Below are 15,639 nucleotides of genomic sequence, written 5' to 3' on the forward strand. Positions count from 1 at the left end.
GGAGAACACTCCCAAAGTGGGAATTCCTCAGAGAAGCAAGTTACTCAGTAGAAATATTTGGGCCTCTCTTTCTTGCCATCTGTTACCACTGTCCCTGACCTTGTAACACAGGGGGAAGCATGACTAGACAGTTTAATTTCCAAGCATACACTATTTAAATCCCATCTTCTCTTTGCTAAAATGACCTTTGCAGATCTTAGAATCAGTCTTGCTTAAGGCATCTGCATTCCTTAAATTACTCACTGCACTTAAGTGGCATTTTTAATCCCGCATCCTCCATAAACCCCACTTTACATTATTAACAGCTGTCATATTTCATCAAGTTCACTGGGTTAATCAGTGGCTCCTCTGTAACCTTTGTGACAGTCTACCACAGCTGGACTGAAATAGTGTTCAGACACTGTGACAGTACAGAATGAGATGGTGACGGGCTTTTTCCCAGCGAAATCAGCTAGCATACCCAAGTGAGATTTATAGATGGGGCTCACTAAAGGTCAGTGTTACAATGTCCCAATCTCATGAGTCTGGCTTTATCAGCTGACAAAGACATACAGTCCATGAGTCATCAGTATTGATTTGCTGCCAGTGATCTTCATGACACTAACATGCCCCTGGAGATGAAGGTCAAGCACAATCACATGATCCTGCAGAGCGTCAAAACTGAGTTAAATGTCTGCAAGCATTTTGGAGATGCAGCCAACAGGGAGTGAAATTCAACACAGAAATGGTAAGACAGACTGCTAATACAAATGCCCCACAACTGTCCTACCTGCTCTGCTCTGCCTGGGGCTTAACCCTTTGGGTCCGTCCTAAACTATTATTGCATAACAGATTCATCCAAAGTAGCATGTGTGTGATGTTTCCCCAAAGACTGCAGCTACTGGTCTCTCATATCAAGGAATGTGTTTGTCTACGCACATGAAACCCTCCTTCAAGTGATCTTTTAAATGAGTTCAAACGATATTCTGCAAGTTTAAAACTCTAATTTTTAATCCAAAAGAACCAGAAAGGGGGTTTTGTCAAGTGCACAGAACCATGATCATGTTTGTGTACAGCATATTATCTGCACTAGATCTGCAGACCTCTAGATCTCTCTACAACTGACAGTTACACACTTTAACGCAAAAAAGGAGGGGGGCTGCTCTGCAATTTTTAAGATTTATCTGCTGTTTATTTGACCAACAGACAAATAACGATGATGGCTGGTATGGTCTGTTTCGCTCGTTCACCAACCCATCAGCAGCAGCGACGTGAATACAAGGAGACCGTTGATTCCAAAAGTAGCAGCTCTGTAACTGTGTGCCATGAATGTGGCTCCACGCACTTTGGCTCTCGTTTAGCATTAATTACTTCACTCACATTTAGAACTTTTTTAAAGACTAAATGAGCAAACGCAGCTCTACGGCATTAATTTAACTTTGACAGAAACAACACAAGATGCCGTTGTGCCTTACTTTTCCTGCGTGGCGTGCTCCTTTATGGCTCCCAGCGTGGAGAGGCTGTTGCTGCCCTGCAGCAGCCTGCAGGTTGCCAGGTGCCGCTGGTACTGCTCCTTCAGACAGGCGTTCTCCGAGCATAAGTCGGACACTTGCTGCTCCAGCTCCTCTATCCTCCCCCTCTGCCTCTCCAGCAACTCCTGCTGGGTCTCGATTATTTTATTAAGCTCCTTCAAATATTCTGCAGCCCTAGTAGGGTTCTCCGTTGGGCTTTCCATGACGCTCCAACTGCCGTTTTTCTTCTGCGTTCCCTGTCGTAGCGCAGAAGCCGGGGAGATGGTCCTCTGTAGTCCAGGCTGGGGTTTAGGCGCAACAATTCAGTGCGTTGCGCCTTTTACGCCTCGTCATTGTTTTTTGTAAAAACGATGAGGGTGATAATAATCCGAATCAGATATACTCCCGGGCACACGCGTTTCCAAGTCCCACTGCCACGAAACTAGAAACTACTCACCTATCAAGGCTGGGAATGTCAAGCAGACTTCAACATATCAATCACCCGAATTTGACAGACTTGACTGTGAGGATCCCGGCTGGCTCTCTCTAAAGTCTGCTCATTCCCCCTGTTGGCAACGCGGTATGACATTTTCTGTTAGGTCCCTCTCGCTCCATGCCGTTCCCGTGACTTTTCGTAAACAGACGCTTGGCCGACGGAGTGGGCGGGGTTTTCAAGTTTCATGAATCTACAGCTCGCAGGCAGCTGTAATTACTTGCAGGGGAGTAAATGAATGTTGAGTTTGTCAGGAGCTTCATTTTTCCCACCCTTTTCCATTTCAGCGGATCTATTTCCTGCGCACGTCCTCTTCTCTTCTCCAGGCAGGCAGACAACACATGCATCGTCTGTTCTCTCCGACAAGGTTTCATATTGCAAAGAGCCGCACGCATTTTGATCAATTTTTGATTAGGCAGAACTTTGTTGCGCCTGTGTTTTGCGCTGTAACACAGTCTGGTAGACACAGAGTGCTGCTGCGTCTTCCCTGCAGAGTTGTTTACTATGCTGTCTGTGTATTGCCATTTTCTCCAGCAGGCTATATTCCCCTCTAATGAAATGATCGCGTTAGCAGCAGCATACATTAGTTTTTGAAACAGAAATGACTGATGTGTTCTGTGCATTTGGGAGAGGGGGCTGTATATTAAACATGAGGTGTCCCAGAGAAGGCCAACAGCAAGAGCAAACTGCAGCACCCGACTTTGATGACACAGGTCGATGCTTAAGTTTCACCTCATTTGTTCCTCACATCCTACTTTTAAAACACAGACTTTCAGATGTCGATGTCTAAGAACTGATTCCTGTTCTATATATACTGCCCTAATGGCAGATGCTCATATTAAGCATGATCAAAGTTTCAAATAATGAGGGCAGATATCTGGAAGCTATCCCCAGGAACCAAAAGCTTGGGCTCTAGGCTACCTCAGAGTGTTTTTTTTCCTACTGTTGGCTCCTTGTGGTGTTAATAAGTGTGGATATTGTTAACATGGTGTCTCAGGGCTCAGAAGAAAGTTGGGTTAAGGCACGAGGAAAGGGTAAATCAACTTGATGCACACAGATAATAAACTGATGCCCTGCAAGAAGATGAATAAAAATGACTTTCAACTGCAAATCAACAGTATGCAAAGTTAGAAGAGTCCAAGAATAAATAGGGAGTTGGAATTGAGCACAATGGGTAATCTGCAGGATGTGGTTTTACAAACACGCGTGTAGGAACTGAGAGGAAGATGGCAGTTTGCTCTTGTAACCATTCCCCCATTGCTGGATATTTTTTTTAAGAGAAAAAAATCAAAGCAACATGCACACTCACACTTTAGTTGTCAAAATCTCTGCTGCTCCAACTCTCTCATAACTCCCTTCTCTCATTTTCTTTTGATCAATTTTTCAAAGCTCCAGTTGAGATGCTGCGTTCGTGGATACAGTTACAGTGCAAACGGAGAGTGCTTCATCCAAGAAACTGAGGGCTTTACCTTCATGCTGCACCACCTGACGGCTGCACTTGGATCATCTGAGATAACTTGTTTTAATGTGGAGACAGAGCAGCAGCAAATTCATTCAAACCGGGACCAGTGGGAAGCAGTTTAAGGACATGCAGTACAGATGGAGTACATTAGGTTTTTCTCTGTGGCTTCCTTATCCACATGGCAGGAGGCCAAGGAGAGCAGCACGAGCCTTGAAATGCCACCCAGAAGGATATACCGTATACAGCTATTAACAGCTGAATGTCGCAGGCTAATGTCACATGTCAGCACTGCGCAATGCCTTGCTTTATTTCTTACTTCTGAAGCATTTCCCTGTCATAGCACATAATGCCTTCAGGTAAAAATGTATCTCACCAAAACTGCCATTTTACTATCCATTTATAGGTCCCCTCAAGCCAGTGTCTTTTAGACAAATTAAATTGCCTTTTAGCAAGTCACTGAAGCCCATCCAGCAATGATGAAGCTGTTCTTCAAGTGACCCTGTGTTTTAAAGGCAGAAAGTGGGGATAAAAAGAATCCCACAAAAATCCCAAACATAAAAATTTGATTCCTTTAAACTTTGTCCACAATTACACTATCAAACCACACAGCTCAATTAGCCATACCTTCAACTCCAAGTTGAGTGTACTGGAACTCCTGGTTTGTGGATAAGGAAATGCCAGCAACCACAGAGTATTAACCACTTCAAAACACACTGTCTGTCAGTATTATGCTCTTGGGCTGGCTCCTTTCTTCCTCTGGCTGACCAGTCATACGGCGTTGCCAACGTGGGTGGCAGCCAGTGAGATTTATTTTCTGAAATCGCTCATACAGTATATTTGCCCCTAAACAAACCCAACCCGAAGCCTCTAGGTTCAGCCCTACAAAACATGCGATGAAAGAAAGACCCCAATAATCTCACCAGCAGAGTGGAAAACATTTCCTTTTGCCCTCCAAGAGAATACAAAATAGTCTCTACTGAGCTGACAACCACCTCATATAGATGTGCATTTGTGTGATGGATCTGAAATGGCACACGAGAGGAAGCGTAGTAGGTGTTAGAGCGATTTACTCGCTGATCTCATATTGCACGAAATATATAATTAAAATCATAAATGCATGAACCAAATGGGGAGTTTTCTGACTGGTGCTTCTGCAATAGTTCAAAACAGTAATAATACAGAGCGAGTTGATTAGCCTGAGTGATTTTATATGAATCCTGAAAATTGAACTTCAGCACTTCTCTCGTCATACTGCCGCAGTGTTGCTTAGGAAATGCATCGGCAATGTATTTAAATCCATTACAGCCGTAATACAGAAAAAAAAAAAAAAAGACTATTAGCTACCGATACTGTCATTAGGTCCATCAGCCTCTGACGTCTCTTTAAAAAGAGATCTTCACGCACAGTCCTGAAAAGCATGTGGGAGCTGCCTTATCATTCTTGTCAGGTCTCATTCAGTACCACATCATTGATCCTCTCCACCTCCACCACAGTGACACATCTGGAGCAGTGGCAGTTTCGCTTCACCCGAGACACAACAGCCTGATCGGCAGTTTTTCCACAACCTGTGTCCCTTAATGGAGAAAATAAATTGAGTGTCATTTATCCACGGAAGACTGCCTTAATAAGCCATAAATATACTGTACGGCCACATGCAACTACCTGTTGATGGGAGTAATTTAAGAGACCACTTTTGAATCTCATTGAATTTTAACTGAAGCAGACAGCAAAATAACAACTGCTACCAGCGCCTCCTGAAAGCAGCTATTGAAGAGGCAAGGCAAAGGTTGGTGGGTTTGCTTACACAACACAACACACCGGTTAAATGTTTCCTTTTTCTAAGGCAGCCAACATCTTAAGCATACCCACGAGCCCCCGTTGTGGCCACAGCAGCTGGTGTTCCTGAGCTTTCTCATAAACAGCTCTCAGGCATGAGTTGAGGCTTTGTCTGTCTAACATCCCCTTTGAGAAATAAGGAGCGTGTGGGAAATAATGCAAAGACTATAGCTGGAGCTGAATAAGTCCCACTCAGGATTCTTCTTCTTGTGCAGCAGTTTACATTGGTGAGAGTTTATGTCTCACAATATGGTTTCCACTGAGCCCTGGGACTAGCCTAACAACAACACTGGAGCTGAAATGATTTAATTAACAGAGCATCAGAAAAATAATCTTTTCTTCTTCTTTCTGTTGCTTCCTTTAGGGGTCGCCACAGAAGATCATCTGCCTCCATCTCACCCTATCCCTAGCATCCTCCTCTGTCTCTCCATCCCTTTGCATGTCATCCTTCACATCTTCCTCTTTTCCTCCAGCCTGGCACCCCTTGTCTAATAATCCACAATGTTAGAAAAAGTGTGCTTTCAGTTCTTAAATGTAAGAATTGCATGCCTTTCCTTATTATACATCATCATGATTTTACCATTTTTGATTTTCCTTACACAAGGCATTTAATCAAAACTGCTGTCAGGCTTGTTAGCTGCAGTCCTAAATAAGACGAAGTCGTAAATTACTAAAAAGTGCACATGTCGACAAAGTGAAAACCCCTAAGAGCTACTTTTTGGATTGTAGTGTACGTGTGCCACGACTGATGTTCTGCTGCTTTACAAACGATCCTGTGGTGCACAGTCTGCTCTGCTCACCTATTTGGGTTTGTGTAGCATTTGCTGACATGCAGGCGGCTGCTGAGGGCATACAAATGAGCCAGGTGACCGAGTCCCACCACGGCAGCCCAGAGCAGTGTTACAGACAGATGGGAGATATTTGATCAGTGGCCACAGACCTTTACATGTCCTGAGGGAGCCCAGGAGAAAGACGCCCCACCTCACCCCCCTTGTATTTGTGTGAAATAAGGCGAATGCGTGTATAGAGCGTGCTGGCCTTTGGATACGTGGGAAGTCAACCGTTGCTAATGCAAAAATTGTCCTGCTTTCTTTCCTTCTACCGCTATTGATGTTTTGCAAAACTAATCGTGTTAAAGTAGTTTACAATTTACTGAGAAGTTAAAAATATGTAACATCAACAACACTGACAAGGATAAGAACTTCATGTCATCAAAAAGCAACAAAGAGGAAAACAAAATGTATTAATGAGCACATTAATGAAACGCCGATGCAGAAATCCACAGCGAGCTGCAAAATTGCCAAATGTGAGTGACAGAATCAATGTTTCTAGTTTTCTGCATTTTGAATTATTCAAAGAAGACAATGCTTTCTGTAAGTCTATTCATCTGCCACAATTATACTAAACTGACAGCATGTGGAAAGACGACAAATTCACAAAAGGTTTTTGATGAATAATTCTGACAACAGTGAACAGAAAAAGTAAAAACTTTTAATCAGCAAAGAGGAGAGTATATTCACACAAACTCATGTCTGCATCATGTGCTAAATGCAGGTCAGATGTGACAGTAAGGCATGGATCTGGAAAAACAAACAAACCCAGAGCGGCTAGCATAAATACAATTCCTTGTCGTTAATTTTTTTTCTTCACATACAAAAATATGGCATTTAAAACAAAAAAAAAAAAAAAAAAAAAAAAATCACACATCAAATGTCCAAGCAATTCAACACCGCTACAGTAATCTTGTTCAGGATAAGTGGACTGCAGGAATAAACAGAAGCATTACATTTTCAAAAATGAGACCTGGTCACATTTGAGTGCTTTTTGCAATCAAGCAACACTGGGATAAAAACTGAATGACAGTTCACATTTCGTTGCTGTTTCACATTAATGAATTAGACAGAAGCTGGATGCATTGTGGCTCGAAAATCAGAAATATTGAAAAAATGGGAAAAATCAAACTCCCCCCAAAATGCCCTAAAACAGAAGTAGTCCAACCTTTTCACGGTTAGTAATATGCACATTTAAAGGGTTCATTATCTTTGTGGATGGATTCAGTGGACGGCACTTTTCCTCAAAACGTATACGCTACAACATTACAGAGAGCAACATCTGCTCATAAAAAATAAATATTTTCAAACCAACAGTTGATTTCTGTCTTATAAGAGAATGTGGTTTATCCTGAGTTACTGCATTTTACACTTCAAATTTAGTAGCCAAGCAAACAAAAAGAAAAAGAATTATGCGCATAAACTGAAAGTTTTAAGTGCTCTCCTCACTGGGTGTCAGTCAATGAAGTGGTTTTGTATAAAAAGCTATTTTCATGGCAAACCACAAAAATACATACAGGATATGTATAATTGTGCACACACATATAATTTATATTTACTTCCACACACATAAGCAAACACACAAGAAAACTGGAAAACAGCCCTATAATAATCTTGCATCGCCTTTTAACTGATCTTCCACGGTAGAAATAGTTTCATTTATGCATCTGTACCAACAAACAAACAAAGATACTGAGATTTTGCTGTCACCTCCCCACAGCATTCATCCTGAGGGACAGAGGCACATTCTCTACACTTTAATGGCCTGGGGTGTTTTCATTTTAAGGAGCAGAGCCGACTTCATCAGGACTTGTAGTCTGGGGAATAGAGCCGGTACCTGGGGCTGCTGTTTAGGCTGGTCCCGGGTAACGTGCGGTTGAAAGAATTTGATAATGGTGAGTCTAAACCTGAAGAGAGAAATGTTAAATAAAGAGTGTAAACAAAGCATCAAGAGCAGAATGGCACAACCACTTTGTGTGACACAAACTAGAAGTGGAAGAAGTCTGTTAGAAGTTATTAGTAAATAAAAGCAATCTAGAAAACACCTACATGGTTTAAATGTCATTTAACCAGCATAATTTGACACGCTAACACATACATGTTATATCAACACTCCAGCTTCCTTCAAGACAATTGAGTCTGCAGAATGATAAATCATTTATGCTTTAGGTTCACATCCAAATGATCTTTATAACTGTTGAGGTGACATCAGTACAACCAGGCTAAGGGAGAGGGAAATACCAACAGCTGATCATGTCCAACTGAAAAGTAATCAATTACTCAACTGGTTAAAAAGGTTTGACTCAAGATGGAACATATATGACACTATTGTGCACCTCTGGAAGAGTTTAGCTGTTGTTAAACTAACATGTTTAGTCATCTTATACTTAAAATTTCCAGGGAAAACACTACCTAGGCTACTTTTATGCTTTTATTTTATTCTGAGTTACTACTATTGCACTATAGCACTGCTGCTGCCAATGGCACCTCATTTCAATAATTTCACAGTACAAATTAAGATGCATCTCATCAATGACAGCAGTTTACTGGAAAATTATTTTTTCCTCATATATTGTCATCAATGCCAATTTTAAATGGACCTCTGGTGTCCATGTTTAGAAAAGCTCATGAAACAAATTTGCAGAGGGAGAGGGAGAGAGAGTAAGCATCAAATTCTGTGTCAAGCTATAACCCAGAGCCCAAACAATACTCCACACCTTTTTTTTTGTGGTTCTTTAAACATTCACAGGGGTAATTTGTCCCCCAGACTAAGATGCCAACTTCAGATAATGTGGGGAGCTGTGTAAAGCTGCATAAGGGGGCTACTTTGAAGGAGACAGTAGCCAAATTAAAATCCGATATCTTTCTGCTTTTTAGGCACAGTCAGCTTTTTGATCAAGCTGTATATTCTCATGAATGTATGTTCTCATCTATTTACAAATCGCTGTTTGGGTAAAGTCACAGTGACATTGCCCTACCTGAGACTGGTGACGGCGGTGTCCTCTGGATGAAAGCAGGATGATAAGCTCGTTCCCTTGGCGTGAACACCGAATGGAGGACTGCCCGGGGTGGATACATTTAAAAACATGAGTGTTTGTTGACCTTCGTATATAAAAAAACTCTTAGCCACAAAATATAGTATTACAACTTTAGGTGCTTTAAAATTATTACCACCACTGATAACTGACTGTCAAGTTAAAGAAGTACTTCACTTTGAAAGAACTTGTACCACTGCAATACACTGATGCATCAGCTTGTGTTTGAAGGATTGAAATTTTTAAAATACAAAACATGTTAATAGCTTTAATGGATGTTCCAGTAACAGTGGAAAAACCTTGCTTGTACACAGTCTGGATAATGAGTACAGCAACTTTTCTTCAGGCTCTGTGCTTTTAGCATAATTAATTTTGAGAAAGAAGTAGCACATTAAAAAGATGCAAAGTCTCAACTTTAATTTTGTTTAAGAAGTCAGTATTGAAAGGGTTTCATGTGAGATGCACCCCTCAGGGCACAAACAGTTATTCAAAAGTATTTGGACATTTTCCTAGTTAATGTTCTTTCTCGAAGTTGATTGATTTTTGAGAATTGATGCGACTTCCACAGTAAGGACAAATTATTTTAGAAACTGGACTACACCTACATAATCATGACCCGTTTCCCTGTCAGTGGTCATAGTACAACTTCATGACCATACCCTCAAACTGATGGCGAGCTTCACAAATAGAAAAGCCTAGTTGGTAAAATGATCCTGCGTCAAAATGATAGACTGTAGAGTAGAAGAAAAGGGGAAAAGAAAAAAAGGGGGATAAACTCAAAGCATGACACCTCATCTGTCAGAGAAGGTGGTGCATCCGTTATGGTTGCCTTATTGATTTCAAGGCTGACAGAGGCAACAGGACTGTAGAGGTGCACAGGAGCATTCTGTGTGCTGTGATTGAGTCAAATCAAAACTAATTGGTTGCTTCGGCTGTACTTTTGGGATCGCTGAATGATGAAATGTCCTAAGAGCTTTCTAGGCTGAGCACTTGGAATAGCTTTGATTCATCAGTAAATATTAAAACCTTTCAATGTGCCTCAACCTAAATGAAGAGCTGACTCCAAGCAGGGTTACCCCCACAACAAGCTGGAGCTGAGGGTGGATGTAAAGAAACGCATTAAAGTGTAAGTTGAGACAGTCGAGGATTTTCCACAAAACACTCAATGACATTGTAATCGGCAATTGTACCTGTGATGTCTTTTTTGAGCTCACAGCCTGTCTTTTACACGGGTTACACTTCAAACACAGCAATTTTTAAACCTACTAAAATTGATATTTTGTAGTATTTTTGTGCATGAGAATGTGCACACAAATCAATGCCCACCCCCCCAAAAAAAGTAGCTGTCCAAATACTTATGATCTGGTCTGTGAACAGCTGTCGAAAAGTAAGATCTTGGTACACTCCAGGTACACAAAAATATTACTTTGATGACAGAAAACAAACTAGAGTGCAGTTCTTTAAAATGTGATCTAACAGGTCCTCCAATTATCTAAGGTTTAATAATTCCAACAAGAATAAGGCAACCCACCGATTATGATGATAGCTGTACCAGCCAGCAGAGCGAACAGGGTGCAGAACATCATCTGGTAGGAGTTTATGAAGCTGTGGAAGGAGTGGCCCCCCTCCATATGACCAACTGGAGAAGCAGCTGCTGAGAGAGTGAGGCGTTTGAGATAACAAGCCCATTTGAAATGCTGAAATCACACAACACACTCAGGACACAATATTAGCTATGGCAGAAAGGATAATGATATTGTTACAACACTGGTGATGTCTTATACCTGAATGGAAAGATGGTTACTAAAAATATGCCATGTCAGTGTCCTCATTTCCCACAGATGGCAGGGCTGGTTATGTGACTGACATTGATTACTCAGCAGTAACCCATTTAAACAGCCAATTACCTCAATACAGAATTTCTATTTTCTAATTTCTGTACAATTGAAGGGTAAAAAAAACAACAACAAACTGTTAAGCACTGTACGTTGAGATGTGCATTTTCTGTGATTGAACAAAATGATGATAAGTCTTGAAAATATTGTAAGATTAAACAATGTGAATCATTTATGATGAACTATGAGCAGCTTCACATTTATGATAATACATTGTGAAACAACCCAGCTACATTTCCTGCAACATTACACATAAAATACACTTAAAGTAAAATGACAAGTCTGGCTTTAGGTTCTGTGGATTCACATTTGCACTGTTAATATCTGACCTTGAATTGCAGCATTGGGATCAGCTACGTGAATCAAAGTGACTGGGATGACGAGATTCTGGTCGGAGGAAGCGCTGCTTATAGAAATGGAAGCAGAAACTGCTGCCTGGGGGTTCACAGCACTGACGGTGTACTTTGAGAAACTGGGGAAGCCATGGTGTACCTCCTTCTCTTGGACAACAATGTTGGGAGAAGTAGACGCCACCTAAACATACCACAAAGTGATGTATGCTTCTAAACATCATATCTTAAGTTCACTAAAACACAGATAATTCAATTATAATAGCATTATTTATCTTTAAAAACATATTGTACCTCCACATTGGACAGGGCTGCAGTAGGGCCATAGACCGTGAGTTCAGCTGATGGGTGTACGTTTGAGAGCAGCAGCTCAGTCTGGTCTGAGTACAGGCCTGGCTCAATTGGCAGTCTGGCACTGACTTGTACCCCAGAGAAAGTACTGCCCTCCAGGCCTGCCTTCACCAGCAGGTTGGTCATGGATACGCTGAGCACGCGGGTCTGCTGGTCAGTGATGGGCTGCAAGGTCATGGAGCATGTGTAGAAGCCTGAGGCATTGGACACAAGTAAAGGTGATGGTTAGAGATAAATTACTAATGTGTACATTTGGTACAAGACCTGATCATGAATACCACCATGCAAGTGAGCCCTGATATAACTTCGGTTACAGGTGCCAGGCACATACAAGAAATATGTATTTTCCCCTCAGATTTAACCTCTGAATATCTCAGAACATATCACTTCACAATCACATGGTTCTCTTAGAAACCCTTTAAAATTCAGCCGAATGGTTACAACCTTATGAACACACTGTGGATCCCATTGTACATAAGCCAGCAACTGGGGAGAAGTCCCAAAATCCCAAACACAATTACATCAGTGATTTCAGGCAACGGGGCGTCTACTCGGTTCAATATATCACCCGGACACCTTTTATAGCCCCTGCTAAATTCGTTGTACGGGCAATGCAGGTATTGATTATGCCCTTGTAAACAGTACTTTCCTACCCCCTTTGCACACCATACACATTTATTAAAAAAAAAAATTAAAAATTCTCCACTACATAGGTTATGTTAAAAAGTATCTTTTAATTTAAGGGGTGGGGCTCTCTTACCAATGCTGGGGTCAAAGGTGACGTGCGTTTTAAAGACATCATTAGCAGAGAAATCGACGATGTCGCTGGTAAAGCTGAGATGGCAGTTTACAGATGTTTCTGGCTGCAGCTGTGAAATAGCTTCAATCTGGTTAGAGGAACAGGTTCCTGTATTGTAGGGCACAATGGAACAAGAAATTTGTTATTAAAAAAAAATAAAAATAAGACTTCATGAATCTTTACATTTATTTAAGGGGGAAAAAATCCAAAAACAACAATAACAGAAAGTTCTGATATTTGGGATGTCTGCTAAAATGGTTTCTCATATAGAGATGATTTACAAAGCTTTCATATCGGCACTATAATGTCATTACTGGGTGAAAGAGCTAGCCTGGCTGTGTGTAAAAGGAATACATTCCTATAACATTTCTTCTAAAACACACAAATAAACATTTTTTTTTAACTAAATATGAGTTCAATACCAATGAGGTTGGTTCCTCTTTCTTTGGTTGTCAGGAGAACCTTTGTCTCCTTGCCATTCCTGACTGGTGTAGCCTGTGCCATAGCTGCTGTCCGTGTAGGACTTTCCACTACTACCTACAGAGGCAGAGAGAAAGAAACAACAGCTAAAGGAAAATCCAAGGCAGATATAAGTGTGTACATGGAATAATCACATTGAAATTTGCATTCACTAGTAACCGTTTACATCAATCAAATCAAACCGTCGGGGAAGCAAACTAATTAAAACACAGCTGAGTGCTGAATATAACATTCCACCCACTTGTTTCAAAGACATTCTCACACTGATAAAAAAAAAATAAATAAAAAAAAATCTTAATTCAGTTCCTTTTAAAATGCATGTGAGCTCTTTTCTGTTTAAGATAGATAGCCAACATAAAAACATTTTAACTGCTCTAAAAGCAAATATTCATTACAAATTGTGATCACATTCAGGGGGAAGGAGCATGATTTAAAGAACAGCAACATCCAGAGAGCCAATTAATCCTTTCCACGCACCGTGTACAATAATCCTAACAACAGCATTTCATGCGCACACGTTATGCATAAATTAAGTGTTGTGGAAGTGATGATGGATATGCAATCCACTTGTTTTTAATTTTTGTTCTGATACATGTCTAGAGGATTCCTGCAATATTCTGCACTAGTAGAGGAACAAAGGTATAAAGAGCAGAGAAAGATCAAAATGGTACTGCATGCATAATTAGAATTCTGTTTATTAGTGCACATTCATTAAAGCCATGGCTAAACAACACACCAAGCTGCACTATCAGTAAAGTAACATACCTCTCTGTATGTTTTCAAAATACCAGGTATCTCATAGTACACAGTAGCTGTCCCAGAGTCTCTAGCTACAGCTGCTCCAGTTTTAGGGTCCACCTGAAGAACACCATCTGCAGAGGAGCTCCAAGTGCCATGAGCACCTACAGAGAAGGCAAAGATAATATTGTGCTTTCAAAATATGTACAGTACACTTAAATTCATGTAAATTGGTACTGCTTTAGTTATAATTTTGACATAAAAAGTACTTTGTCCTTATGGAAAGTCAATGAAAAGCAATGGAAGAATCACATCAGAAAACATAAGAAATACTTATCTAGACTGTATTCTTGTGCCAAATTTAACAGACATTTTATTAACTTTCACAATGTTTTGTTGTGCTTTTTATTTTATGACAGCATTTGTGACATTTTAACATGTAAATCTCTTACCACTGGGATTGGTTAACTGGATATGGAAGCAGACCACATCTCCCACCACCAGTTTTTTGGCATCATCCATATGAATAGCATGTCCGACTGGAATTGGAACATAGTCTGCCACACCCATGTTTTCGCTGTCCCAAACTGCAAGGAGTGTGAGTCCTACATTAACAGTTCTCACTGTGAGGGTGTGATTACCAGGCCCAACCCCAACCTGCACAAGGTCATCTCTAAAGAAAAGAACATAGGAACAGATTTAATTATGATTAGCATTTGTACATGTTTCTGTGAAAGTCCTAATTTTTCAGGGTGTTTCAAATCAAGCAAGTTAGAAAAAAGGTTGGCCAAAACAGCTCCAGCCTTAGACATCAGTAAAAGAAGCTCTTAGGGGACTCTAAGGGGAATTTTATCACAGGCCAACAATCAAAAATTTGATACTTTCCCACTAAAATCATCTGTCAGCACCTGGAGAAAACCATAATAGAATCTATTTATTGTATTGCCAGGCGAGGGAGTCCCTCATTGAAAAAAAGTGCAACACTGCTCTGTTCAACACATTTACCTCGCTCAGTCAGGTGGAAACAACTCGTTCTGAAACTGGGGTTAAAGGAATACCTCTCTAAATTAATCAAATTAACTCCTCATAGAGCCTATCACTAGATGATGTTGTGACCTCAACTGCTCTGGTTGGATTGTACAGAAAATGAATGCACAACAGTATGAGTCAAGAGAAGTAGTATCATGCATCTCAGCAGTGGTGAAGAATAAATGGTAAATGGCCTGTATTTATATAGCGCTTTTATAAAACAAAATTAATGTTAGTATTAAAGATATACACCGATGAGCCAAACATTATGACCACCACTGGCTAATAAGCTGTTGTTCCTTCACCTGCAGTCAAAGTAACTCTATACTGCTGAGGTGTGGACTCTAAGGGACCTTTAAAAGTGCCCTTTCACACTAAGACCATAGTTTTCCAAGTTGTGAGCGGACCACATCTCCAGCACACTGTTCATGGTTTGTCCAGTCTTAGACCACCAGACAGTGCTGACCCAGAGCACTATGCAAGTCTTGCCTCAAATCACCTGAGTGGCCAATATTTTTGTCACACAGATGAGTCATGTGTGGAATGAAAGACAAAAAACGGCAGGTCAAATATTATCTTATTATAATACACAAATTCTGTATTTGCGTGTTTGTCAAGTGCTCCAACACAATCAGGAGTTGTATAATATATTTTTTTTAAATTTTATCACAACAACATCTCATTTCCACAAAACTTCAGTTATGCATGATATGTGACGCCATCAGGTTGCCTGGCAACCATTTAGCAACGAGCTACAATGACCTCTTTTTCTTCTTTTATGCACCTACAAACCCTTATGAAAGCATCCTACTGTTTTCACAGCAGTAACATCTCATTTATATACACAAAAG

The 15,639-nt window shown here is 40.6% G+C and overlaps 2 protein-coding genes and 1 long non-coding RNA gene across 5 annotated transcripts in view; 1 reads left to right on the plus strand and 2 right to left on the minus strand.

Annotated features, from left to right (window-relative positions):
- The window catches only part of iqsec1a (IQ motif and Sec7 domain ArfGEF 1a), a 92,946-nt gene extending 90,820 nt beyond the window's left edge, over positions 1-2,126 (minus strand). The window contains exon 1 of one of the 2 annotated variants that reach the window (XM_005448666.4): positions 1,455-2,125. In XM_005448666.4, coding sequence (XP_005448723.1) covers positions 1,455-1,714 — 260 coding nt within the window. In that variant the 5' untranslated portion in view covers positions 1,715-2,125. Of the gene's footprint in view, positions 1-1,454 lie in introns of both variants that reach the window. The other variant, XM_019349550.2, reaches the window with a different exon arrangement.
- Positions 2,127-2,215: 89 nt separating this feature from the next.
- On the plus strand, positions 2,216-4,480 carry LOC102081943 (uncharacterized). The gene is made up of 2 exons (XR_265790.4): positions 2,216-2,350; positions 3,373-4,480. It is a non-coding gene; the product is annotated as an uncharacterized LOC102081943 (long non-coding RNA).
- A 2,271-nt stretch (positions 4,481-6,751) lies between these two features.
- The window catches only part of nup210 (nucleoporin 210), a 29,161-nt gene continuing 20,273 nt past the window's right edge, over positions 6,752-15,639 (minus strand). The window contains exons 32-40 of one of the 2 annotated variants that reach the window (XM_005448664.4): positions 14,212-14,432; positions 13,787-13,923; positions 12,964-13,078; positions 12,503-12,649; positions 11,686-11,936; positions 11,371-11,575; positions 10,678-10,800; positions 9,090-9,170; positions 6,752-8,018 (exon numbers count right to left, since the gene is read on the minus strand). In XM_005448664.4, coding sequence (XP_005448721.1) covers positions 7,915-8,018; positions 9,090-9,170; positions 10,678-10,800; positions 11,371-11,575; positions 11,686-11,936; positions 12,503-12,649; positions 12,964-13,078; positions 13,787-13,923; positions 14,212-14,432 — 1,384 coding nt within the window. In that variant the 3' untranslated portion in view covers positions 6,752-7,914. The remainder of the gene's footprint in view (positions 8,019-9,089; positions 9,171-10,677; positions 10,801-11,370; positions 11,576-11,685; positions 11,937-12,502; positions 12,650-12,963; positions 13,079-13,786; positions 13,924-14,211; positions 14,433-15,639) is intronic. The other variant, XM_019349549.2, reaches the window with a different exon arrangement.

This window comes from Oreochromis niloticus, linkage group LG20 (assembly GCF_001858045.2).
Source record: "Oreochromis niloticus isolate F11D_XX linkage group LG20, O_niloticus_UMD_NMBU, whole genome shotgun sequence".
NCBI classification, from domain to species: Eukaryota; Metazoa; Chordata; class Actinopteri; order Cichliformes; family Cichlidae; genus Oreochromis; species Oreochromis niloticus.